The sequence below is a fragment of the Hyaena hyaena genome, unplaced genomic scaffold, assembly GCF_003009895.1.
Source record: "Hyaena hyaena isolate Hyena2069 unplaced genomic scaffold, ASM300989v1 scaffold_34, whole genome shotgun sequence".
Taxonomy (NCBI): Eukaryota; Metazoa; Chordata; class Mammalia; order Carnivora; family Hyaenidae; genus Hyaena; species Hyaena hyaena.
This window is the reverse complement of record NW_024080665.1, coordinates 4,289,503-4,316,632: the sequence shown is the minus strand read 5'-3', so window position 1 is coordinate 4,316,632 and position 27,130 is coordinate 4,289,503. Positions and strand designations below refer to the sequence as shown.

At 39.8% G+C, this 27,130-nt stretch overlaps 1 protein-coding gene across 1 annotated transcript; it reads left to right on the top strand.

The window, feature by feature from the left end:
* Window positions 1–350: 350 nt before the first annotated feature.
* On the top strand, window positions 351–27,130 carry ALG8 (ALG8 alpha-1,3-glucosyltransferase). Its single transcript, XM_039228775.1, has 13 exons — window positions 351–489; window positions 4,496–4,574; window positions 9,605–9,798; window positions 12,836–12,945; window positions 14,014–14,081; window positions 16,826–16,952; window positions 17,210–17,313; window positions 18,031–18,151; window positions 20,630–20,769; window positions 22,574–22,713; window positions 24,019–24,116; window positions 24,430–24,502; window positions 26,503–27,130. The coding sequence occupies exons 1-13, from the start codon at window positions 395–397 to the stop codon at window positions 26,732–26,734; spliced, it is 1,581 nt and encodes a 526-aa protein (XP_039084706.1). The 5' UTR covers window positions 351–394; the 3' UTR covers window positions 26,735–27,130.

Here is a 27,130-nt window from a genome sequence, read left to right as displayed (position 1 = left end):
ACAATGCTGTCTCCTCCACTACGTCTCCAGGGCACGATGCAGTCCTGTCTCGCCCAGGTACCCCAATGCCAGGTTTTCCAGTCAAAACGCGGGAAACGCCAGAGCAGACACCCAGCAACATTTAAAGGTAAGTATGAAGCAGCTAACGAAACTTAGCTTGTCACCGTTAAGAAACCCGCGCAGACGCTGTCACGCCCCGCCGCGTCCTGGAGCGAGACGGGGCGGTGAAAGGGCTGTTCGCGGGAAGTTTAAATGACAGAGCTCCGGAGTCCTACGCAAGGACTGGCTGAGCGCATGCGCGCAGCAGCTTAGGCGCCGCCTCAGATGGTCTTCCCCGCATGCGCGGGAGCCCGGATGCGGATCCAGTCGGTTGGATGCGTGGGGCGCTACAGTAATGGCTGCTCTCGGAATTGCGATGGGTGGTGGCAATTGGTTTTCGGCTTTGGCGCTCGGGGTGACTCTCCTCAAATGCCTTCTCATCCCCACCTAGTAAGGGACCCGCACCGCGGTTGGTCAAAGCGGGAGAGAGAAGCGTGGATGCCCGTGGGTGGTAGGAGGAAAGGGAACCTCGAGCGCTCATGTGGGCGCCGCTATGCCTTTGCTAAGCTTCCCGCTCTGCCGATTCGTTGTTACTTGACCTGAGAACTAGATCACAGCCCTGGGCGGATAGGTTCAGGCTTGGCGCTGACTGGCTTAAATGATTTTAAGCCTTGGGTCCTCGTCGTTAATATGCAGGTTAAGAACACCCGCCTCCACCATTCGTTCAGCTGTATTTAACAGTTGTCTGCTAGGCTAGGGACAAGGTCGTGGAGATACCGTGGTGAGAAAGAACATTTCCGGTTCTTGTTCTCGATAAATTAGTGGGGGCAGACAGACAAAAAACGAATGTTTTAGATTGTGATAGGATGTATAAAAGAAAGAGCGACTACAGGTCAAGGCTTTACGCTTATTTTAGGAGGTGATTTTTTTTTTTAATGTTTTATTTATTTCTAGGAGAGAGAGAGAGACAGCGTGAGCAGGGGAGGGTCAGAGAGAGAGGGAGTCACAGACTGAAACAGGCTCCAGGCTCTGAGCTGGCAGTCAGCACAGAGCCCGACACGGGGCTCGAACCCACGAACCGCGAGATCATGACCCGAGCGAAAGTCGGACGCTTAACCGACTACGCCACCCGGGCGCCCCTAGGAGGTGATGTTTGAGTTAAAATTTAGAAGGATGAAAGAGAATAAGCCATGTAAAAATCAGTTCAAGCATGGGAAACAGTGTAAATGCCTTGTGGTAGGAAAAAAAAACTCAGAGCCTTCTGGGAACAGAAAGTGACCATTGTGACTGAAGGGCATTATGGGAGGAGGAGAATGGCCCAGGATGAGGTGGGCAGTGGCCAGGTCACACAGGGTTAGATTGCTGTTTGAAAAATAGGGGGCAAGACTGAAAGCACGGAAACCAGTTAGGAAGCATCCACGAAGTAATGGGTATACTGTGGATACTCATTTCAACATTAGCTTCCACCATCTGTTCATCCTTCCTAACTCTTGTCCCATCATTTATCCTTTCATTCCTTGTCTCCCTTCCCTCCAGGTCTCCCTACCCCTCCCCAGTTTAGGTTTTGGTTTATTGGTATGGTTTGGTTCAAGTTCTTGGTGATACCCTGTTGGATATGGAAGAACTGTATATGGAGAGTGTACATTTATACTGTGTTTTTATAGGTATATAAGCAATGAAATGTTTGTAGGTTTAGCAAAATAACTTCCAGGGACTTAGAAAAAGGAGTTGTTCAGTTGAACTTTCTGTGTAACTGAAAATAAATAAGAAACATCTCTCCATTTTAAAAGCAAATTGGAAAAATCTTTCTAAAATGTAAGAAATTCCTGGGGCACGTGGGTGGCTCAGTCGGCTAAGCATCTGACTTCAGCTCAGGTCATGATCTCACGGTCCGTGAGTTCGAGCCCCTCCTCGAGCTCTGTGCTAACAGCCAGCTCAGAGTCTGTCTTCAGATTCTGTGTTTGCCTCTCTCTCTGACCCTCCGCTGTTCACACTGTCTCTCTCTCTCTCTGAAATAAATTAAAAAAAAAAAAACATTAAAAAAAAGATAAAAATAAAATGTAAGAAATTCCTTTCAACTCAGAGTGAAAGGGAATTCTTTTTTTTTTTTTTTTAACTGTAGATCTGTGTATATAAAGTGATGTTTCTTGCATTGGTTACTTCAGAGTTGTTACTTTGAATAATGCTCTTAGTCCAGGATTAAGAATGTATATAGTTGTAGTTAATGTTCTGTTTCTCAAACTATAAAACCCTGGGGTGTGAGAGGGAAGGATCACAGTGTTACAGGATAAATGTAAATATAGTCAATAAAGTGTTTGTTAACCGCTTTTTATATACCAGGTACTGGGCTAAGCACTACAGGGGAGGACAGTTCTAGACACAAATCAACGTAAATATGTGATTACACAACTACACTTGTGTTAAGTGTTATGAAGGAAATTAGTAATCCTGTGGGAAGATACTGTATGATCAAATGTTTAGTCATATAAATAGAACGTATGAATAACTGAGCACTGTTTTCTAGTGTATCAGAATTCTTTTATTTCATCATTCACTTCACTGTGCTCTTGTTATGATGTGTTGAACAGGGAATATGGTTAGTGAAAGAAGATAAACCTGGCTATTACTACAAAACTTAGTTTAACAGATGTTTAAAGAACTCAAATTTTATCTGTCTCTCTTGTAATTTGGACCTCTTATGTATATAGTGCTAATAACATGAAGACCTTTCTCTGCACTATATGCAAATAGTAACTAAACAAAGCACTTTCAATCCTTAAAGGTATTTCCAGGTTGATGACAGTAATTGTGTTTACATTTTATGATGCCTAGTATTGACACAATGTTATATCCCTATATTAAACAGATGAATCCATTTTTTAGAAAGTATTATAAAGAAAAGAATGGTATTCTATAAGAGAACTAACTTAGGCTTACTTAGATTGGGTGTCAAGAAAGTCTCAGGAGTTGACATGTAATTGGAGGCCTGAAGACATGCCTAGTACATGTCTTTTGATAAACATGTAAATCTATTTCTGTTGAGTACTGAATATACTTTAAAATGCTAGGTCACGAGATAAATTTTGAATTGTGATTTTGAGGAATACGTAGGATATTAAGGGGACATTGTCACCAGGAATTTGGGTATGTCTGTCTTTAGAACTCAGGAAAGAGATCAAGCTTGTACTGTGGTTTGGAAGTCATCATTATACTGTTAATATTGGAAGCAATAAGAATGAATAAGATCGCTGAGAGTAGAATAAGTTGCATAAAAAGAGGACGTTGTATAAAACATTGCGAAGTGTTAATCAGGTTTTGCTGTGGAACTCGTTGACTTTGATGAGTGGTTAACTCAGCAGGAACGTGTTGAGCCCTTCTGTATATCAGGTGATGTTCAAGATGTAGAAGGGAAATACAGCAGTAGACAAATGGGGGGAAAAATTCTAAAGAGGGGAGAAAGGCACAGAATGCCACCCCAAAATTATCTCTTTGGCATAAAGGTTATTTGGGGCTGATTATTTGGAGGAACTGTAGACAGGAGAAGCTCTGAAAACAGTAGAAATTACCCCTTTTATAAGATTTGTAAGTTTTTCCTTTTCATAAGGAAAATTTACGTGAGAAAGGAGGCCTGTACCAGAAAGAGAACTGTTACCAGAGATCACTTTTCCACCTGAGAGACTTATCTGCTGGCAGGGCAACCTTTGTGCAACAAACATCATCTCACTTGAATTGCCTCCCCCCCCCCCATTTGAAGCCCCAGGCCCCTATCCCTGTCCTCAGTTCAGGGTGGCATATAAACCTTAATCATTTGGCCACTGTCTAAGCCTTATGTCTTTCTCATATCTTTTTGGGCTCCCATATATACATATATTATTAAAACTGGCTTTTCCCCCCCTCCTGTTAATCTGTCTTATGTCAGTTTAATTCTTAGACCAGCTACAGAAATTAGAAGGGTAGAAGAGAAAATGTTTCTTTCCCTGCAGGGGAGATTCTTGACTATATTTATACATAGTGAAGAATTAGGAGACATGGGAAAGGCAAATCAGGGGCCTTTTCCTACCTTTTCAGTCTGCTGAACTCCTACTCATCCTTGAAGATCTAGCTGGTGTGTGAAGCATTTTGCAGATAATGAATATTGTTAGAATTCTTGTGAATGAGAGTAAGTTACCTCTGACCAGTAGCCAGATGTCCTCCCTTAAAAAAGAGTATGGGCTTTTGGTCAGCCCTTTAGATAACTCCCAAGAACCTTTTCACTTACTTGTAGATCCCCAACTTTTCCAGAAGGAGGCCTGGACTTCAGATAAGTGAGGTGTTTCAGGATTATGTAATGCCTGCTTATGTTTTTATAGGATCATGAGCTGTGGCATGTTGGTCCATTTAAAAGCATAATTTTAGAAATGTGAAATTGATAAATGTGAAAAAAATCTCATTTTTCTCATCTGATTATTTTGAGTAGCCATTCCACGGATTTTGAAGTACACCGAAACTGGCTTGCTATCACTCACAGTTTGCCAGTATCACAGTGGTATTATGAGGTAAGTTTTAATTTTCACTTTTTGGGTGGCTTGTCTTTTACAAAGGTGTGTGAAATCATATAAGTGTTACTGATATTAAAAGTTTTCTGTGTGATTACAGCTCTAATTAATCTTTATTAAAAGATTAAAAGAATTGTGCTTTTCCCTAAGTTCTGTCTCTGGCACTATTAGGGAATCCCTGTACTTCAAAATGAGTTTCCCAAACAAATTAGAAATTATAATATTTGCCACACCCCCTTTGAAAGAATTTGGAATTGGAAAAGAGGAAAAATTAGATTCCAGACCTGGCTCTGTGACAACATAGAAAATATATTTCATTTCTCTGAGACTTAGTTTCTCATCTGACACATAAAGATTTGGAATGAATTATTTCTAAGATCCTCTCTGTCCCCAGTATTTATGAAAAAAATGGAATAATCAAATGTGATATATAAGCCTCTGGTAATATAGAAACCATTCTCTTCTATTATGTATAAAAACTATATATTTTTATTTCTGGTATGAATTACTAAGTTGCATATGATATTCCATGAAAAACTGACATCAATTCAGAAGTGTCTTGATCAAAAATAGCACTCTGCTGCAAGGAGGTTTTTTTAGACAATCTGTAAAGTTTTCTCTTAATTCATTGTTGCTTTTTGTGTTTATTTGTTGTCAGATCAGAATAGTCCTTTGTACCAAAAAAGCTTAAGAACAATTAACCTAAGGAACCAAGTTCCTCCTCACACAATAACATAAGTATTTGATAGGAGTGCTCAGGATCTTTAAGTAATTACTTTAGTATAAAGTATTTCAGTTTGCATGTATGCATATACATTAGAAGACATTTTGTGTGGCCTAGTGGTCAAGAGCTTGGGCTGTGGTTCCAGACCACCTCTTTGTGACTTTCCGCTCTGCCACCTAATGCCCATGCTAAGTGACCATGAGCAAACTGCTTGACCTCTCAAAGCCTCAACATCCCTAACTATTAAGTGATAATATGTATTAGAGTGAAATGAATATAATGCTTATAATAGTTAGCACAGGGGCGCCTGGGTGGCTTAGTCGGTTAAGCGTCCGACTTTCGCTTAGGTCATGATCTCGCGGTTCGTGGGTTCGAGCCCCGCGTCGGGCTCTGTGCTGACTGCCAGCTCNCGGGGCGCCTGGGTGGCTTAGTCGGTTAAGCGTCCGACTTTCGCTTAGGTCATGATCTCACGGTTCGTGGGTTCAGGCCCCGCGACGGGCTCTGTGCTGACTGCCAGCTCAGAGCCTGGAGCCTGTTTCAGTCTGTGACTCCCTGTCTCTCTGACCCTCCCCTGCTCACGCTGTCTGTCTCTCTCTCCCTCCTAGAAATAAAAATAAAAAACATTAAAAAAAAAAAATTAAAAAAAAAAAATAGCACAGTGCTTGGAACAGAAGTGCTTAGTAAACATTATTAAGGGTTATTAATAGTTAAAATTATTCATATCATGACGCTTAGAATGTAAATTAAAAGGCAGCCCCCTTTCTTCCTTTTGTCTCCCACCATTCCTTCTTTGTCTCCTTTGTTAACTCTTCCTCCTCTGTACACCCTTTAAACAGCTGGTACTCTCTAGGGTTCTCTTCGTGGTACAGAATTTCAATTCTGTAATTCTTTCTGGATGTTCTCTCTCATTTATTCCTATAACCTTCACCACTTCTTGATTTCAGGGTTGTGAGTTCAAGCCCCACATTGGGCACAGAGCTTACTAAAGAAAACAAAGCATTCTAGTAATGGTATACTTCTTTGTTCTTACTGCTCTCCTCAAAAATAACCACAAGAGCCAACAAGGAGCAAAACTCATTTATGGGCAAGGCTTGACTGTATGAGAGAAGAGCCTCATAGTAGGAAATAGGGCTGGAGAGGCACATGAGGTCAGGTCTGGAAGAGTCTCTCTGCCATGGTAAGGAGAGTAGACATGTGAGCAGTGGACTACCTAACTGTGACTTCTAACCTGCCTTTCTGCTCTGGCTTCAGCTTAAATTGATTGGTCGACTGGTTGGGAAAGACACCAAAGAGACCCGCAGTAAATACTTGTGGAATGAACACAGTTATTTCGAATCTTCATAGGAAGAAGTTGGTTGTTTCTTTTTTTTTCTTTAAAGTTTGTTTATTTTGAGAGATAGAGAACATGAGTGGGAGAGGGGCAGAGAGAAAGGGAGAAAGAGAATTCCAAGCAGGCTTCAGTGCTTTCAGTGAAGAGCCCAGCATGGGGCTCAGACTCACAAACCTTGAGATCATGACCTGAGTCAAAATCAAGAGTCAGATGATTAACCAACTGAGCCACCCAGGCACCCTGAAGTTGGATGTTTCTATATTTGAAGAAATAGCTCTTGTTGAGAGCAAGATAGAGTCAGTCATGTCAAGCAGTATGGTAAGCAGCCAAGGGCGTTGCACCTAACGCCAGATATCATGAAACCAGCACAGGCTGACAACTCCCTAGAATTGATAACCAGCAGAACCAGAAGAAGCCTGCAAAGACCCAAGACTGATTAAGCTCCTTTAAAAAGGGAGGACTTTTGCAGCAAACTGCCAGACTCTCCAGACGTTGAATACACTGAAAGGCTCAATGGGTCTTTGCAGGCTTCTTCTGGTTCTGCTGGTTATCAGTTCTAAGAGTTGTCAGCCTGTGCTGGTTTCATGATATCTGGTCTTAGGTGCAACGCCCTTGGCTGCTTACCACACTGCTTGACATGAGTGACGCCATCTTGCTGTCTATAGCTTACTGAGCTAATGGATTTGGAGTCGGACGACCCAGATTTTAGTTCCACCTCTGCCAAGTATTTTAAGTGATGGAACTGTTTACTTAGGAGAAAATGATAGCTAATAGCTTAACTGGCTTCCCAGAAGCTGTTGAGGTAAGAAAATGGCCCCAGATGGAAATCCTTGAGGTCAAGAGAACCTTCTGAGCTAGATTTGGAAAGTCTTTGTGTGGGAAATAGGAGCAGCATGTAGAGAGCCTCTGAGTGGTATTGGATTGAGAATAGGGACACTTTGTTTTGGAAAAATGGCAATCTCCCAGGCAGCACCTCTCCCTCCCAGTTTTTTTCAATGCTTTTCCTAGTCCCCCTTTTATTTAAAGTAACAAGTGTGTCGATAAGTAGGAAAAAACCTTTTACACTTCTGTAGAGTAAATGGCTCTTTCAGGGTAGTGTGAACTCTGACATAGAAACTGCAGCTGGGAGTTAATAAAGTCTAAGTTGATGTTGACTTTCTTGGAATTACATGGAGCAATAATTTCTAAAAATTTAAATTAATTTAAAAATAAATTTCTAAAAAATTTCTTGTTTTTTAAATATCTATACCCTAGCAAGAAAACATCTTTTTTAAGTTTATTTATTTATTTTGAGAGACAGAGAGCACACACAAGGGAGGGGTAGAGGGGGAAAGAAAGAGTCCAAGCAGTGGGATCTCAGTGCGGGTCTCCAACTCACAAACTGTGAGATCATGAGCTGAGCTGAAATCAAGAGTCAGACGCTTAACCAACTGAGCCACCCAGGCGACCTGCAAGAAAACATTTTGATCATTTACTACTCCATGTGAGTTTGTTTATAAATTATAAAAGTACTGCCTTATTAATACACAATTTCAAGTAAAAATTAAACAGGATGAGATTAAAAAATAGAATTTCTAATTTTTCTTTCTCCAGTTTAATAGCTCATCTTGTTTACACTCCACATTGGAAACTTGGGATTAGGAAAGGAACTTTTCATAGAGGAGAACGTAATGGGTGTATTCATAGATGGAGACGAGAGCCTCTGGGTTTGCCTCAGACCTGAGGCTTCTACATGTTAGTACCTGTAGGGGGAGTAAACAGGCTACTTCTTATCTGGACCCAAAGTTGACACTTATCCTTACCATGAACAAAGAGCTAACAAGTAGTTTGTCAGAGTCTTTCTCACCTCATATCACAGAGCAATCCTAAATAGTAGTCCCTATGAGCACCCAGTTAGTACCCAGTGAACCCTCAGTGCAATTCCAGAAGGAAAGGAGTATCCCATTGAAAAGAGCAACAGATATACAGAGTAGGGAAATTATTATTACCATCTGAGCTCTTAGAGGTACAAAGTCTGGGTTTAGTTTTAGGGACATCCTCTGGTAATAGTAATAATTTTTTAAACAATAAATAATATTTACTTTGTTTCTGGTTCAATACTATATAAATAATATTTGATATGGATATTTAAAATTTAATGCAATAACCCATTAGGTAGGTTCTACCATCCCTGTTGTTTGGGTGAGGAAACGGAGACTTGGAGTAATCTAACAAAACATAATATCTTGAAGTTATATATTTCATACACTATTTCATATGATCTGTATTTTCATTTACTCATTAGTGATTGATCATTCATTTAACTAATGATTATTTCACTTAATATATCAGACACTAAAGTTTCAGAATACACAAATGGTGAGGAGTGGGTTTTGCTCTCTTAACCTCAGTATCTGATAACCTATTGGAACAAAAAATAAATAGCATTTGTGTTGTATTTTGTCATTTATAACTGTTTCATATGTATTCTGTCAACCCTCACAATACCTCATTTTACAAATAGAAATTGAGTCTCTGAGACAGAAACTGAACCCAAGCTAGTGAATCATTTGTTATACTATAGCTCCCTTTTTTACTTAGATGAATAGCACCATGTCAGAACCAAGTTCATTACTGCAAGTTTTATTAAATTGTTTGAAATGTAGTTAATTGTATTTAAGGAAAATTGAAGACCATATTAAATAACTTAGGAGCCAGATTTTGGTGGTCTTCTCAGTCTTTCGTAAGAATTACTCTGTAATTTAGTCATTTTTTTTTTAGTAGTCTCTGTACTCATTTTCGGACTTGAACTCATGAGTCCAAAATCAAGAGTCACACACTCTTCCAACTGAGCCAGCCAGGCGCCCCTAGGTCATATTTTGAATGCAATTTTATTTCGTTTGCTTTTTTAAAGACTAGAGAATGAGGATTTTCAGTCTTTACATGCACTTTGTTGATTCAGTTATTTAGGATATGTTCTTTTTTCAATTTTTACAGGCAACTTCAGAATGGACCTTGGATTATCCCCCTTTTTTTGCATGGTTTGAGTATGCCCTGTCACATGTTGCCAAATATTTTGATCAAGAGATGCTGAATGTCCGTAACCTGAACTACTTCAGTGCAAGAACCTTACTTTTCCAGAGATTTTCTGTCATCCTTACAGATGCACTCTTTGTGTATGCTGTCCACGAGTAAGTCTAAGAATGTCATTTTGTGTAGAAGGTGTCGAGGACATAATGTAGTATTAAGTAGTATTAACTGGTTCATCATTTGGGGGAAACAAAGTTCATATAACGGCAAATGCTAGAACAGTCCCAAACTTTGTTGCTGTGTTTTAAACTGTACAATGAGTAATTACACTAGGCAGTCTAGCTAAATCTTGTGAAAGACAATGGAATAAGGTGGGACTACATGGCAGGGGTAGAATGAGAGATTTTGAGTGTCCTGAGAAGTAGCACAGTTCCATGACCATTTCTCCTGCTCAGAACAGCTCCATATGCTTTGCTTCTCTTCCTTGTAGCCAGACCCCAGAGGCTTCTGTGACCTACCCTTTTCTTTAGGATACACACACACATACATACAGCACACACACTCATGTACACATATTCGTTGTGTGGACCACCAGTGGGGTGTCCATTATAGTAAACTCAGGAAACCTTGCTGAGTGCTTTTAGTTATTGTTTCTGGACTCTTACCTTCATGAAGACTCTTCACTAACTTAAAAAAAATTTTTTTTTAATGTTTATTCATTTTAGAGAAACAGTGCAAGCTGGGGAGGGGCAGAAAGAGAGGGAGACAAAGAATCCAAAGCAGGCTCCAGACTCTGAGCTCTCGGCACACAAGCCATGAGATCATGACCTGAGCCAAAGTTTGACACTTAACCAACTGAGCCACTCAGGCACCCTGGACTCTTCACTAATTTTAAGTTATGCTTATAGTTTATATTTTTATGCTTTGCATATTTTACTTATAAATTAAGTTGAATACACATACATACAGTGTCTTGCAGAGTGACTTCCAAGTAGTAAATTCTTTGTTAATGTTGGTTCTTATTCTGTCCCGATATGTAATTAAGCATGCTGGTATGATGTGAAAGACCACTAACTATGTCCCTTCATGACCCTTGTCACAAATGGTTCATTTCTATTTGTGAGGCCCTCCACACTGAACCCCTACCCCATTTAGGAAAGAGTCCCTTGGCAATATTTTTTTTTAATGTTTTTATTTTTGAGAGAGAGAGAGAGAGACAGCATGAGCAGGGGAGGGGGGTCAGAGAAAGAGGGAGACACAGAATCTGAAGACAGGCTCCAGGCTCTGAGCTGTCAGCACAGAGCCTGATGCCGGGCTCGAACCCATGAACCGTGAGATCGTGACCTGAGCCAAAGTTGGACGCTTAACCAACTGAGCCACCCAGCCGCTCCCCCCTTGGCAATATTTTAACCCCTGCTAATTCTGAAGGAGTCATTCCCACTTGGCACCTTAACTTTCAATCTGTTTATGACCTACCAAGAGTTGAAGAAGAGGGTGATTTGTGATATACTCCTTTAAATTCAAAATGTTTGAATTGAAGCTTCCAGAGAAGGTAATAGGCAGAAAGGGGAGGGAATAGAATTCATTTCCACCTGCAGTGTAGAGGGAGCAGTTAAATAAGATATAAATTGTTGAGATCTATGTGCCAATTCCCAGAATCAGGCACAAAGTATAGCAATGAACCACGGGAATCTACCCCCAAAACCAAGAGCACACTTTACACGCTCTATGTTAGCCAATTTGACAATAAGTTATATTAAAAAAAGAAAAATGAAGTGTAGAGAGTAACTTACTTAAATTTTTCAATTACCCTGTAAGGTTACTGTCCTCGTTGATGAGAAAACAGGCTCCAGAGAGAAAAAGCAGAACACCTTTTGCTAATCCCTCTTTAATTGCATCTTTATTGTCTATTTTTTTTGGCTTAGATTTCTGTTTTTGGGATTTGCCAATACTCATATTTTTTAAAATCCTTTTTATAGGATTATACATCTTCATCAAAATTTTGGAAAACAGAAAACCACACATGTACACAAAGTAAAAGTGACCCAACTCCTCCACTTACAGCTTTCACTGTCACCATTTTGGTGTATATTATTTCAGCCTCTTTTCTGTGCCTGAATATAATTTTTATAAAATAAAAATAGCATCATAATTTTTTGTCATCTGCTATTGTCACTTAATAATAGATCTTGACCTTTAAATGATACACATTTTTAATAAATTTTTAATAAATCTTTCTGAAATTTGGACAGTCAGGAGCTGAGTTCGTGGCTTTATTTTTTTTTTTTTTAAGAGGATGTTAGGTCTGATATGATTTATTTATTTATTTTTAATGTTTATTTTTGGAAGCACGAGCAGGGAAGGGGGAGAGAGAGAGACACACACACACACACACACACAGAATCTGAAGCAGGCTCCAGACTCTGAGCTGTCAGCACAGAGCCCAACATGGGGCTCAAACTCATGAGCTGTAAGATCATGACCTGAGCCAACATCAGACACTTAACCAACTGAGCCACCCAGGTGCCCCGGCTCAAATTTTTTTCAAATGTTTACTTATTTTTGAGAGAGAAAGAGAGACCAAGTAGGGGAGGGCAGAGGGAGAGGGAGAGTTTGAATCCCAAGCAGGCTCTTTGCTGTCAGCACAGAGCTCAACACAGGGCTCAAACCCACAAACTGTGAGGTCAGTTATAACCAGAGCCAAAATCAAGAGTTGGACAGTTAACTAACTGAACCACCCACGCGACCCTCATAGCTCTATTTTTAATTTGGCTGGTATGATATTATAATTTAGAGGAGCATATCATTCTGGTCTGGACTTTTTTTTAGTATAGTTGATATACAATGTTACATTGTTATGTTAGTTTCAGGTATGGTCTGCATTTTTTTACACTTAAATAGTGTGTGCCCTCTCAATTTTCAAAATCCTTCCCTTTGAGTTTATGGTGGCTGTTTATCTTTCATTTTACTTAATGAAGACTTTGTTTCAGATCAGCATAGCTGAGAAAGATGTGGAACTGACCCTGAGGTATTTGTTTCTGCGGTCACCTTTTTAAGCAGTCAAGAACATCATGGACAATTTATCAGGAACAGCTAATAAAATGTGTCTGAGTGTATCAGAGTGTACTCTCTAGAAGTATTGTGATGTTCTCATGAAGATAAAAGCTCTTTCTGCTTCCTTCCTGGTGTTTACTGTAGGTGCTGTAAATGCATTGATGGGCAAAAAGCAGGTAAAGAACTTACAGAGAAGCCAAAATTTATTCTCTCAGTGTTACTGCTGTGGAACTTCGGGTTGCTAATTGTGGACCGTATCCTTGACATTGTCTGCACTATTTCCTTACTTACTCTGATATATACTAAGAATAAGATTAATTATTTCTTCAGTGGTAATTCTGAAATGTGAGCTACTTTTGAAAATGGGTGTGTGTGGGTCAGTGGGTCCCCAAAACTATGGTTTTTGTGGGTTCTCCAACTGTTCCAGACACTGATTTTAAGAGCACTTTGTTTCTGAAAAGCTTGTGGTGATCTTCAAGAACCAGTTAAACCACCAGTAAAGCAATATACTGGGATTCGTTAACTATCTTTAGATTAATCAAATACGTATATCTTACATAGTTTTATAACACATTATTCTAAATACCTTGTCTTGGAAAGAGTCTATATCAGTGTTACGTATGGGACCAGATAGACCTTCGTGCTCTTCTGCCATCTTAGATTACCACATATTAACAGGCAAAGTTCTTAAATCCAAAAGGTTTAAATAAAATTGAAACCTTAATGATAAGAGCCTAATATTTTACAATTTTCATAAAGGTAGACATGTGAGGAAAACACCCAGACTTTGGTTCAAGTGGGACCTGGACTCAGCTCTTAGCTATGGCATTGGAGTAGCTTTATGCCACGTGTAGATTAATGGCTCTGAGCTGATGTCCTCACGGGTTTGTTGTGAGGTTTACTAAGATTGTGTATATATACTGTAAGCAAGGGGTTGCTGCATGCCAGGGGCCTTCAGTAGCTGTTAGGTATGTTCCTTTCTCATCCGTAATTCAAAACACAAAACCAAGAAACTCCCTGCCCTGTAGCTGCTGGGTCTTTAAAAGGTAGAAAAAACATGGGAAAGTTTCCTGGTTTTCTTCTTAAACATAATTTTTTTAATCTCCTATATAATCATTGGCACTATATACATTTTAATTAGAGTTTGTCTGAGATTTGTCTCTCTTTATAGAAAGCACATTTATGAGAAGTTCCAACTGGGAGAAATATTTTTGTCTTTAGTTTACCTGCTAGGAAAGCTTTTGCATTTTTATACTCAATCTGCTGGCATAGTTCAATTTAAATTTAATATCCTCTGTTGTCTTTCCTTAACCTAAGTCCAGATATTCATTTCCAGTACAATGGTTTTTTATTTGGATTAATGCTACTCTCCATTGCACGATTATTTCAGGTAAATACAAATAGGATGATTAGATTTTCCCCCTCAAGTCCGACTTTAAGCTTTGAAAGGCAACAATATAGTGGGTGATGGGTAGACTTCTTTGATGAACAGTTTTGAATTGTCAAGCAGTATACTTTTATTGAGTATTTCTCATAAATCCCATCTTCTCTTTTGACAATAATTTCCTTCCTTTTACGCATAGACTCTAGAAACTTGTTAGAGGATGGCAGGCCTGAAGTAAACTTGAGTTGCTGTATTTGATTGGAATCATTTACCTAGGAATGAAATCTCCAGTTTTTACATGATAACTGATGGTGGGGTTTCACCGTCAGAAGTATATAGCATAGTGTAATGGAAAGTATGGAATTTGGAATCAGAAGACTGAGTTGGAATCCTGACTGATCCTAATAAACTGTATGACTCACACAGGGCTCACACAGGTGCGTTGGCTACTTTGAGTTAGGTACATTATGTATAATATCTTATTGAGTAAACCTCACAACTATTCTATGAAATTATTGTCACTATTTTCCTCCTCTTTATAGAGGAAGAAGTCAGAAGTTCGGATTTTTGGGCCACCTCTCTGTATACTGGATCAGAATCCTTAGCACGGGGTTTAGGAATTTATAGGGAATTTTGATTCACAGTCAGGTTTGGGAACCAGTAACCCAAAGCAAGCCAATTAACTCCCTCAGCTTCAGTTTTTACATCCATAAAATGAAATGTAGCCCTTGTTATATTATTTGTAAAATGGGGGCTCCCTACCTCACAGGGACTTTGGAAAGGTCAAATTTGATAATCTGCTTTAAAGTTCTTTGTCAACTATAAATATCTGGATAAGTTTTTGTCTTTTAACCATAAAAAGCCACATAGCGTATAGAGCATAATTGGCATTCAGTGAATGATTGTTGAACAAATAAAGTTTAGCTATAGACCCAGCTAGACTTCTGAATCTTAAATTGAAAAATGGTGACCAGAGATCTGGAAGGAACCCATTATTTTTCCTTATTATTCCTCACTCATCTATTCTAGAACACACCCTGATGAGACAGTGAGAGAAGGAATCTGGCCTTTCCTGGTGCCTTTGGTGGCTTCCTTGCTGAACCGCAGGAACATTATCTCATTTGATCCCAAAATTCCTGTGAGGTAGGTAGAATTCAGATTTATTTAGCTGTAGTCAACTTGGGGATTTTTTTTAAATGTGTTTTAAATCAGAATACCTTTAGTTCTTGTAGGTAGCTTGTTAGGATCAAGTACTGTACTGGTGCCTTCAGCCTGATAGTACTACGTTACCCGATCTGTAATACCAGATTTAAGTGCCTCTTTGGTAGATAGCATCATGTGTATTCTTTCATACTCTCATCCCCAGGTCCTCCCTGGAGATCAACTCCAGCTGTTGTAAAACTGTAAGGGGGTGAGGGTGATTGAATTCTCTGGGCTTCAGATCTTTAAGGAGAATCGGAGTGTGTTCTTATGATAATGTGTCCTATACCTTAGCATCAAGCTTAGTATTGAATAAATATTTGTTGCAGTAATGAACTAGGCTCAGTATAAAAACTAACTAAAACTGGGGCACCTGGGTGGCTTAGTCGGTTAAGCGTCCAACTTCCGCTTAGGTCATGAACTCGCGGTTCGTGGGTTTGAGCCCCGCGTCGGGCTCTGTGCTAACAGCCAGCTCAGAGCCTGGAGCCTGTTTCAGTCTGTGACTCCCTCTCTCTCTGACCCTCCCCTGCTCACGCTGTCTCTCTCTCTCTTTCTCTCCTAGAAATAAGTAAAAACATTAAAAAAAATTAAAAAAAAAAACTAACTAGAACCACTTGCCTGTTTTCTCTTTATATTACATGTAGAATATTTGTCTGAAATTTAAAAACTTTTTATTATAGCAAATTAAAATCATATACAAAAGTAGAGAAAACAGCACAGTGATCTACGCACGTGCACACACACAGGATTATTCTGAAACATAGTTTATTTTTTTTTATTTTTGAGACAGAGACAGAGCATGACCAGGGGAAGGGCAGAGAGGGGGGAGACGCAGAATCTGAAACAGACTCCTGGTTCTGAGTTTTCAGCACAGAGCCTGATGCGGGGCTCGAACCCACCAACCGTGAGATCTGACCTGAGCCGAAGTCGGATGCTTAACTGACGGAACCACCCAGGCGCCCTGGATTATTCTGAAACATATCCCAGATGTAATAGTTCATTCATTAAGCATGCCAGAATATATATTTTAAAATATGTGTTTTTAAATTGTGTTGAAATATACATAGAATTTACTATCTTAACCATTTTTTAGTGTACAGTCCAGCATTGTTTAAGTATATTCACATTATTATGCAACCAGTCTCCAGGGATTTTTTATTTTTTAGTAAACTTAATTTTTAAAAATAGTTTTAGGTGTACAGAAAAGTTACAAAGATAGTACAGAGAGTTCCTTTGCCCCTCACCCATTTTCCCCTCATGTCACCATCTTACATAATTGTGCCACTTCCATAGTTCATTCTTTCATCAAGACTGAAAAACACTATCGTACACCTAAATCCAGCGTAACACTGTATGGTTAACTAACTGGAATTAAAATTAAAACCTAAAAAACAAAAAAGACCAAAAAACCAACATTGGTACCGCACTCAGATTTCCCCAGTTTTCCCACTAATGTTATTTTTCTGTTCCAGGATCCAACCAGGATACTGCATTACTACATTTAGTTTACCCTGAATTTTAAAGTGATATTTCCCTTTTAAATCTCCTAGAAAAGGCATATGGAAGGAGCATTTCTCTTCACTGTTCTTCTACACTTCAAGCACATCTACCTCTATGTCGCACCAGCTTACGGTATATACCTGCTGCGGTCTTACTGTTTCACTGCAAATAAACCAGGCAAGTTTTAGTGATAATAACGAAACCTTTATTTTCTTTTTCCTTGACTTGGTAGCTTGCTTCATGAGAGGATTTTATGAGGCACAGCAGATGCCTCTCATTTATTGATCCTATAAACCCTTGACCATTCTGACTTCTCTGTGCTCTTGTCACATCGTGAAGGTTAGTGTACTGTCAGGGGATACTTCTGGCTTTAGCACATTGTATAAGGTACAGTTTTCCATGTTCCGAGTAATGGTAATGTCCGTTTTCTGCAGATGGGTCCATCCGTTGGAACAGTTTCAGCTTTGTCCGTGTTATTTCTCTAGGACTGGTCGTCTTTTTAGTTTCTGCTCTTTCACTGGGTCCCTTCCTAGCCTTGGTAAGTCTTATTTTTTTAAGTAGTACACTTTTCTTGTTGCTGCTGTTGTTATTTAGAAAAAAAATAATAAAACCAAGAATGTATAAAAGAAGCAACTCTACTTTTTCTTATTCTTCCCCAGTAGGACTCCCCAAAGACAGGATGGTGTTCTTTCAGACATTTTGGTTCATATTCAAATACGTACCTGTGTGTTTATGTGTTTAATTATATCTCTCACAAACACACACACACACACACAGAATTGATGATCATTGTTCGCAAATTTCCTTATTTGCTAATTTGCCAACTTGCGATAATTTATTTGTAACTCCAAAATCAGTATTAATGGTGTTGCATGGTCATTCACTGACAAGAAACATGCAAAGTGCCTAGCATAGTATAGATGTTCGATAAATATTTTTCATCTTCCCCTTTTTCCCTCACTCTGGGGTTTCCTAGTCTTCACTAGACTTAGATAAGCCATACTCTGTATCTTCCTTTGTACCTTGTAAGTTCTTCCCTTATTATACTTATAACAGTACTGGACTGGTATTCAGCGTATCTTGTCCCACTCAGCAGACAAGAAGGTTAGATGAGAGGAGGTTCTGTGAACTGCTCAAGATCACACAACAACTCGAAGGAACAAGGACTGGAACTTTCTACACACCATGTCACAGATGGTTCCTTCTCTTTTTGCATTTCGAAAAGATTGGTCACTGTTTAATCTCTTTTCTACAGAACCAACTGCCTCAAGTCTTGTCCCGACTCTTCCCTTTCAAGAGGGGTCTCTGCCATGCATATTGGGCTCCAAACTTCTGGGCTTTGTACAATGCTTTGGACAAAGTGCTCTCCGTCATCGGTATAGTAACCAGCCTTCTTACTTAGACAATGGATTTGGAAAGGCCGAGTCACACTGAGAGATGGAAAATCCTGCTTTGTGTTTTGAATGTGGCTGAACTGTTTGTTGTCTGACTGTGTGTTTCAGCTTGCAGAATCAACAGGGGAGCAGTTCTAGGGACTAAGGCTTCAGTGCAGTAAACAGACTATTCCTTATAAAAGCCATTTGTGGCAATGAGGTTGATCCTTTTTTCAACGAGGATGGAAAAAAATAGAATATTTAGACATTTTTAAAAGGTAATTTTTGCCTTGGGCAAAATGTTATTCAGCAGTTAACCCTGCTTCTAAACTTAAATATGTGCGGAAGGAAAGAAGAACGTGTAAGCTGTAACTCTAGGTGTTCTGTCAGTAAGGAAAACGATAGCCGTGCATGAGATGAAAAGAAATGGGAAACCTTGGCTAGGCTTTTAAGTTTAGGTTGTGATAAAAAAAAAATAATGTATATCTTAAGATGGTTTTACTGAAAATAATTCACTCTGGAATAACTCACAGTAGTTTGTGAATCTAGCCTCACTTGCTGGGAAATGGTAAGATTAAGAGAAAGGTCACTAAGCTTTATCTTAAAATGGGCCAGAGAGTAAATAGTTTAGGCTTGGCAGATCCCATAAGATGTTTTTGTTTGTTTTACAACCTTGAAAAATATAAAAACTCTTCATAGCTTCATGCTGTGCAAAAATAAGTCACGGGCTGGGGATTTGGTTCTCAGGCTAGAGCGTGCCAAGTCCTGATCTAGACTCTCAGGATTTGGTTGGAGGCCCACCTGCATAAACAGTGACTGTGTGGCATTGATCAAGTCACATGATTCTTCCAGTGACTCTAATAAGAGGATAATGTAAGTGACTGTATGAAGGCACCATGTTGTAAGAAACATGTAATAATAAAGACATGCTGGGTTGTTTTTAGTAGCAGGGACTTTGGAGCCAGACAGACCTGGGTTTAATTCTACTGCCTGTCACTTGTATGACTTTGGACAAGTTATACATCACACTGTGCCTCACGGGTCTGAAAATAATGGCTATAAGGCTCTTGGCACAAGTAACTGCTATTACTGTTCTGGTGCATACTTACAAGAAATTATAATTTGGTATTATCCCTCACCAACTGTGAATCCAGCCTTGATGTCCAAGGACTCTTAAAATGAATTTGTTAACATTTATATTTCAGAAACCTTAAATAACCAGCATGGTATGAGATATAAAGGCCACTTTCCTTATCTGAGTGAGGAAACTAAGCTGTACATTACCTTACAGATCTGTGTCCTCATAGATGTCTTGGTCAGGGGCACCTGGGTGGCTCAGTCGGTTAAGTGTCCAACTTCAGCTCAGGTTATGATCTCACAATGCATGAGTTCGAGCCCCGTGTCGGGCTCTGTGCTGACAGCTAGCTCAGAGCCTGGAGCCTGCTTCTGATTCTGTGTCTCCCTCTCTCTCTGACCCTCCCCTGCTCACACTGCCTCTCTCTCTCAGAAATAAATAAAAACATTAAAAATTTTTAATTTAAAGAAAAAGATGTCTTGGTCAGTGGCCGTAGCTTTAAGAGAGACTCATCAGACTAAAGAGAAATGGAAAGAGGTTAATGAATACTAAATATTTTGGTAGTGTACACCTTCTCACATTTCACTCATTTTTACCAGTATTAGGGCCATGCTCAGACTGTCCTTGGCTGTCCTACTAGCTTATTTGGGGTGGGATTTCCATCATCATCCTTAGAGTTGTTTCATCTAATAAGTATTCCTTGAATATTTATGTGCTGGGGATAAAAGTGGATTAATCATCATTTCTGCCTTTAAGAAATCCAATATAGTGGAGGAAATGAGTGCATAAACAGATACAGGGCAGAGAAGTGAGCACTAGATAGAGACATGTACAAGGTCCACATGTGTGTATCTAGCCCACAAGAAAATCAGCTCTACTTTTTTATTTAAAAGCTTTCTCAGATGAGGGAGTGAGTTAGGAGTTAAATTAGAGAAGTGATTAGGCCATTCTAAACTAAGGGGACAAGTGTCAAGAGAGTGCTATGTCAATTCATTGTGGCCAAGCCACATGGAATCAGGCAGAGGAGATGAGGTTGGAGAGGAAGGGACTAGATCATAGAAGACAGTCTATGCCACGCTTGGGGATATGACTGTACTCTGTAGGCGATGAAGGGTTCCAAGCTGGGGTGTGATATGGTCATGCTTGCATTTTAAAAGCCTGCTTCATTTTAGAGGTGAGAGCAGATTGATGTTCATGCTGTTTGCATGAATTCCCTGTTCCAATGCAAAAAGCTGCTTTGCATCCTATAGTCTCAAGATCAGAGGTACTTTAGGTAGAATAGTACAGAGTTGAGTTAATACAGCTAGACCTTGAAGCAGCAATAAGATTTAGTAGATTGTTTTTTCTCAAGGAGTTGGTTGGCAAAATATTGATTAAAGTAAAACAAAATATCTACTTTTCTGTAGGTTTGGAATTGAAACTACTTGATCCCAACAAAATTCCCAAGGCCTCAATGACAAGTGGTTTGGTTCAGCAGTTCCAACACACAGTCCTTCCCTCAGTGACTCCCTTGGCCACCCTCATCTGCACCCTGATTGCCATATTGGTAAGAATTCACCCACGGTACTCATTTCTTGAGTTTTGTTGGCTTTTCTTTTGTGTGGCTAGTTAATTTCATCTTTCAGGTTATTTCCAACTATAGAACTGATACCATGGCTGCCGTCCTGCTGCAGACTGAGGTGTTTCATAGCAATTCTGAGAGTAACTATGAACACCTTAAGGAAAGATGACTAGTAAAACCTCTGTGAGAGAAATCCTTGCTGTGGCTGTTAGACCATCTGTTCACAATCTGATGAAGAAGAAAGAAAAGTCCAGAGAGGAGGGGCCAAGAACTGCACTGTGGAGAAGGAGGAAAATATAGTGAAACATCCAGGCTTCTGTTGTTGTTTTCATCCATGGCTAACTGGTCAAAAACCCAAAGTTGCCTGGACTGCGTGGATATTTTGTCTTGATGAGACAACGTTTGAGCATCAAACGTTGAATCTAACATGTCTTGGATGCTGTTAGAGGCTTCATTCATAGCTGTTCTTACTTGTTAGTGATCATGATGCCCTCAATTTCATGATATAATTTTAATGGCATTCAATATAAATAACTCAATCCTACTTTAATTACACTCAGCTTTAATTTTGGTTTCTAAATGTTCCAGCCTAGTAAGACACCTGACCCTGCTTAATTGGCAGTGCTGATGGGTAATTAAGCTCTGCTGGCCTACTTGTTCCCGTGTTCTAACTGACTAAAACTTTCTAAAATGTCAGCCTCATAAGCTGTCTATGGATGGCCATGGTTTTATTATAAATTGCAATCCAGCCCACAGAGCTAGGTATGTATTTATTAATATGGTAAAATCTAATTTATTATTAGCCTCAAAATGTTTTTGAACTTTTGTAGTTTGACCTGATATGTTCAGTATCTACTAATTCACTAATTCTGAAGATGTGACGGAGGGTTATACTGGATATGCTAGAACTTAATTTTATCATTCATTATTAATTCTGATGAACAGAATTAATTTTTTAAGTTTGTTTATTTACTTTGAGAGAGACAGAGAGACCATGTGCAGGGGAGGGGTGGAGAGAGGGAGACAGAGAATCCCAAGCAGTCCCCATGCACAAAGCCCAGCGCGGGGCTCAGAGTCATGAAACCACAAGATCGTGACCTGAGCCAGAATCAAGAGTAAAGTGCTCAACTGACTGAGCCACCCAGGCGCCCTGAACAGAATTAATATTAATAAATTAAGTGTGTATTTCCAAAAGCCTTCTTTTCTTTTGGTTTTTTGTTTTATTATTTTTTATAGTTTATTTTTGAGACAGAGAGAGACAGAGTATGAGTGGGGGAGTGAATCCGAAACAGGCTCCAGGCTCTGAGCTGTCAGCACAGAGCCTGATGTGGGACTCGAACCCACAAACCGTGAGATCTGATCTGATCTGAAGTTGGACGCTTAACCGACTGAGTCACCCAGGTGCCCCTATTTTTGTTTATTTTTTTTTTTTCAGAGAGAGTGTGCACAAGCCAGGGAGGGGCAGAGGGAGAAAGAGAATTCCCTAGCAGTCTCTGCGCTGTGAGCACAGGGCCCGACATGGGGCTTGATTTCACAACCATGAGATCATGACCTGAGCTGAAATCAAGAGTCAGACACTTAACTGACTGAGCCACCCAGGTGCCCCCTGAGTAGTTTTTTTGAACTTCTGGTGGAATGTTCACAAAGTGATGAATTAGCCCAGTGTAAGGGAGAGTAGTCTAAGATGTACTGGGTGCAGAGATGATATAAATTGTATCCGCCTGAACATTGTTTCTGTAAAGCTTATTTTGAATGATACTGAAGTTTTATCTTTGCCTGTTGTTTCTAGCCCTCTGTTTTCTGTCTTTGGTTTAAACCCCAAGGGCCCAGAGGCTTTCTGCGATGTCTAATTCTTTGTGCCTTGAGCTCCTTCCTGTTTGGATGGCACGTCCATGAAAAAGCCATACTCCTCGCAGTTCTTCCGATGAGGTAAGCACATGACTTAGTCAGCTGGGATTTGTGGCAGATTTCGTAAAAACCCTGTTGTTTTCCATTTGACACGTTCAGTGGTGTAGGCAAAGGCAAAGATGTACAGGAACAGGTTTATACTAGGGCCGGACAGGGATGCTTAACTTGGGATTGCTGGGCCTGTGAAATTGCATGCATAGTCACTGCAGTTTTTTGTTAAGGGTAGTAGAGCAATTAAGAATCATGATACAAGGCTGTTAGAGCTGGATATTGAATGGCAGCATGGTATAGAAAAGCATAGGCTTTGGTGTCATCGCATCGGTGAAAATAAGATTCCATGGTTTCTTGTTAACTGTTGTTAGAGTAATGATTGAGTCCGTTATAGGGTAAAATTTATTATTTGTACAGCACCCAACATTTTGCAGAACTATTGTCAGGGTGTTTTTTGTCAGGGAGAAAAAGGGTTTGGTGTTTTTTTTGTTTTTGCATTTTTTTTCTTTTGAGCCTCACAGCAACCTTTAAGGTAATTAGGATAAGTGGATACCATCCCCTGCTTTAACGGCTACAGAAACTGGGGCTCAGAGAGTTTAAGTGACTTATCCAAAGCCACACAGCTAACAGGTAGCACAGTTAGGACTTAAACCTGAATGTTATGATGTTGGTTCCTATGTTCTTTTCACTGTACCATGCTAAAAAAAAAAAAAATTAAATGCAGTAGTGGTGTCCGTTTTACGTATAATTAAAACCCGATAGATAATGATATTAGAATTAACCTTTTTTTCCTTGAGATTTTTCTTAGATCCTGAGAGAAATCATTAAGCTCTGAAGGGAGCTAAAGCAAATTTGTCATGTCAGTATATGGCTTATCTGGATTCATTCAGCAACTTAGAGTTTCCAAATTAAGAAATAGAGCAAAACTTCTAATATCTTTAATTAGCAATCCTACTAAGCACCATCAGGCCCAGGGCACTGCCCAAGAGAAGAGCTCCAGGATGGAAATTAACCTCCCAAGCCCTGTCTCCCTGGCTACCACTGCTAGACAGCTCCCAGTCCTACCATATCCCTTTCTGTGGGGAAGGGAGTTACTCAGGGAAGCAAGACTCTTTCTGATTACTGCCCAATTCAGTGTGGTACATTCTTCTACCAATTGCTTAAATTTTCCCACCAAATTAATGTTCTCAATTAAATTGGATTTGTAGCAAAGATCAGTATATTAGCTTCTGCTTAAGCCAGTTCTAGAAACAATAATCGATGCTGTTTATTCAAGCTGTCTGCAAGTGTGTTTCAGTTGTTTTAAGGAATTATTATAAGAACTTTTATTTTTAGCCTTCTGTCTGTGGGAAAAGCAGGAGATGCTTCAATTTTTCTGATTCTGACCACAACAGGACATTATTCCCTCTTCCCTCTGCTCTTCACTGCACCAGGTAAACGGCTTTTTATTTTAGAGATATTTGATTGCTAGGCCCTTTTTATCAGGGCCTAGAGATCAATATATCTCATTTAAATAGCCTTAAAATCTCTTGGAAGGAAAGAGCTCCCCCATGCTCTTAATAACCCCTCTAATTGTCCCTAATCCTCAGTATCTTTAAATGTCACAAAGATGCATAGTTAAGCTCAAAAAATATTGCTAGCACTATATAGTTGTGTCGGTGTGCTTATTATATTGCCTTGAGTATCATATATCTTTCACTTATCAACTGAATTATCACCTGTATTTATTTTTTATTCTTTTAACAGAACTTCCCATTAAAATCTTACTCATGCTACTATTTACCATCTATAGTATTTCCTCACTGAAGACTCTGTTCAGGTAATCCAGAAGAGTACATTTAAAATTGTTTGCTCGTGTGAAATGTTTGTTCCTAAATGGTTAGTTAAGCCTTTTAAGAATACTTTCTTAAATGTTTATTTTTGAGAGAGAGACAGAGTGTGCAAGCAAGGGAGGTACAGAAATAGAGGGGGACAGAGGATCTGAAGCAGGCTCCACACAAACAGCAGAAAGCCCAATGCAGGGCTCAAACTTGCAAACCATGAAATCATGACCTGAGCCCAAAAAGCTGACAGAATTTTTTTGGGGACAGATTACCCATGATCCCATTACTCTGTCATGACAACATAATTCATGTCTTTAATTGAAGGACTATTTGAGGAGGCACTACCTAGCTTAAATTAAAACCTTATATGAAAACTAAGTATTGGATTGTAAAATATGCATTATGAGTAAAACCACATAAATATAGATGCATAAAGCTAAAATATATGTAGGGGTGCCTGGGTGGCTCAGTCAGTTAAGTATCTGACTCTTGGTTTCAGCTCATGATCTCATGGTTCGTGGGTTCAAGCACCACATCGGGCTCCACACTGACAGTGCAGAATCTGCTTGGGATTCTCTCTCTCTCTCTCTCTCTCTCTCTCTCTCTCTCTCTCTCTCTCTCTCTCCCCCTCCCTCTCCCTCCCCCTCTACCCCCTCCCCTGCTTGCTCTCTCTGTCTCTCAAAATAAAAAAATAAATTTCAAAAAAAATTTTAGTAAATATATGTAGGGACACCTGGGTGGCTCAGTCGGTTAAGCGTCTGACTTTGGCTCAGGTCATGATCTCACGGTTCATCGGTTCAGGTCCGCATCGGGCTCTGTGCTGACAGCTAGCTCAGAGCCTGGAGCCTGCTTTGGGTTCTGTATCTCTTTCTGTGACCCGCCCCTGTTCATGCTGCCTCTCTCTCTCAGAAATAAATAAATAAATAAATAAATAAATAAATAAATAAAATATAGATATATATATGTAAAAATTCTTGTTATAGAATTATGGGTGGAATTTTTTCTATTCTAAACTTAATATAATGTTATCCATGTAGTTTTTAAAGCTTCTTTATGATTCATATCCGATTATGTCCATACCCTTCATATACTTAATTATATTACAGCTCAGCTCTCACCGTATGACCTAGCAGTTCTACTCTTAGCGTATACCCAAAGGAACTGAAAACAGGGACTCAAACAGATATTTGTACACCAGTGTCCAATGCAGCTTTACTCACTGTAGCCAAAAGGTGGGAACAGGCCCAAGTGTCCATCAGTAAATGAAGGGCTAAGGTGGTGTGTACCTACACTGGAGTACTGATCACCCAGAAAGAGGAAGGAGGTTCTGACGTGTGCTACAACGTGGATGAACCTTGAAAACTTAGGCTAAGTGAACTAAGCCAGGTACAAAAGGACAAATACTGTATAACTGCTGTAGAATAGGCAAATTCATAGAGATAGAAAGTACGTTAGAGGTTACAGAGTAGGGGCGCAGGAGGAGGCATGGAGAGTGATTATTGCTTGATGTCTGCAGAGATTCTGTTGGGTTGCTGAAAATGGTTTGGAAGTGGGTAGTGGTGACGGAGGACAGCACTGTCGGTGCGCTCACTGGTACTGAATGGCATACCTAAAAATGGTTAAGTAGCAAGTTGTGTGTTATTTTACCAAAACAAAAGCATCCTGAAAACCATATTGTGTAGCATACTCTTACATCAGTGTCGCAGCATCCAGCTCCCTCTCCTCTCCCAGGTGCATAGCTCGTTCTCAGCAGCTTCATCCGAGGTGACCGCGTAGGTAGATGACGATTGGGTAAATTTGGATTGTTGAGCTAATGCAATGGTATATCATTATCCATTTTTTTCTAAATGTGAAATCGAATGCACTCTTTTGACTATGGCTTTGGCTGCCATTCACATCAGGACAGTGCGTGCAGGTGGGAAGCTTCAGCTGAGAAATGTTTGCTAAACCAAGATGACTTGTTTAAAATGAGACTTTTCTCTCCTTTTGTCTTCAGAAAAGAAAAACCTCTCTTTAATTGGTTGGAAACTTTCTACCTCCTTGGCTTGGGGCCTCTGGAAGTCTTCTGTGAATTTGTATTCCCTTTCACCTCCTGGAAGCTGAAGTACCCCTTTATCCCTTTGTTACTGACCTCAGTGTATTGTGCAGCAGGCATCACATATGCTTGGTTCAAGCTGTATGTTTCAGTGTTAACTGACCCTCCTTCCGGCAAGACAAAGAAACAATGAATAAAGAAACTGCTTGGATGTATTCCAAGCAATTATTTCGTGGGAAATTAATCAGAACTTGAAGAAAGTTGCTGGTGGCACGAACCATTCATTTCAGTAGTTGTTTGGAAGACCATTCTTCTCAACTGGGCCTTTCCCGGCCTAGCAACATGATTGTCACCATGGTGAGAAGCCACTTACCCTCCATAAGCAATGAAGCACATTTGAAACAAATCTTGCCTTGCCCTGTTCAAGGCGTCTGAGATATTCAGACCGGTGTGCTTGCTCACAGCAAGCAGGGAGTCTACCAACAGCTTGATTATTTGTAGCCTACGATGACCATTGTCAGGCTATAAAGCATAATTAGAATCATGTGCTAAGGGAAACAGAAATAAAATGCCATTTTGTATTTCTGAA

Bases quoted from the DNA above. Each gene is read 5' to 3' on its own strand.
- ALG8 (XM_039228775.1), top strand. From the start codon at position 395: ATGGCTGCTCTCGGAATTGCGATGGGTGGTGGCAATTGGTTTTCGGCT. The intron at 12,946-14,013 runs GTATCCTTGACA...ACCTAAGTCCAG, and splicing joins CGGGTTGCTAATTGTGGACC to ATATTCATTTCCAGTACAAT. The intron at 24,117-24,429 runs GTAAACGGCTTT...TTCTTTTAACAG, and splicing joins TCTGCTCTTCACTGCACCAG to AACTTCCCATTAAAATCTTA.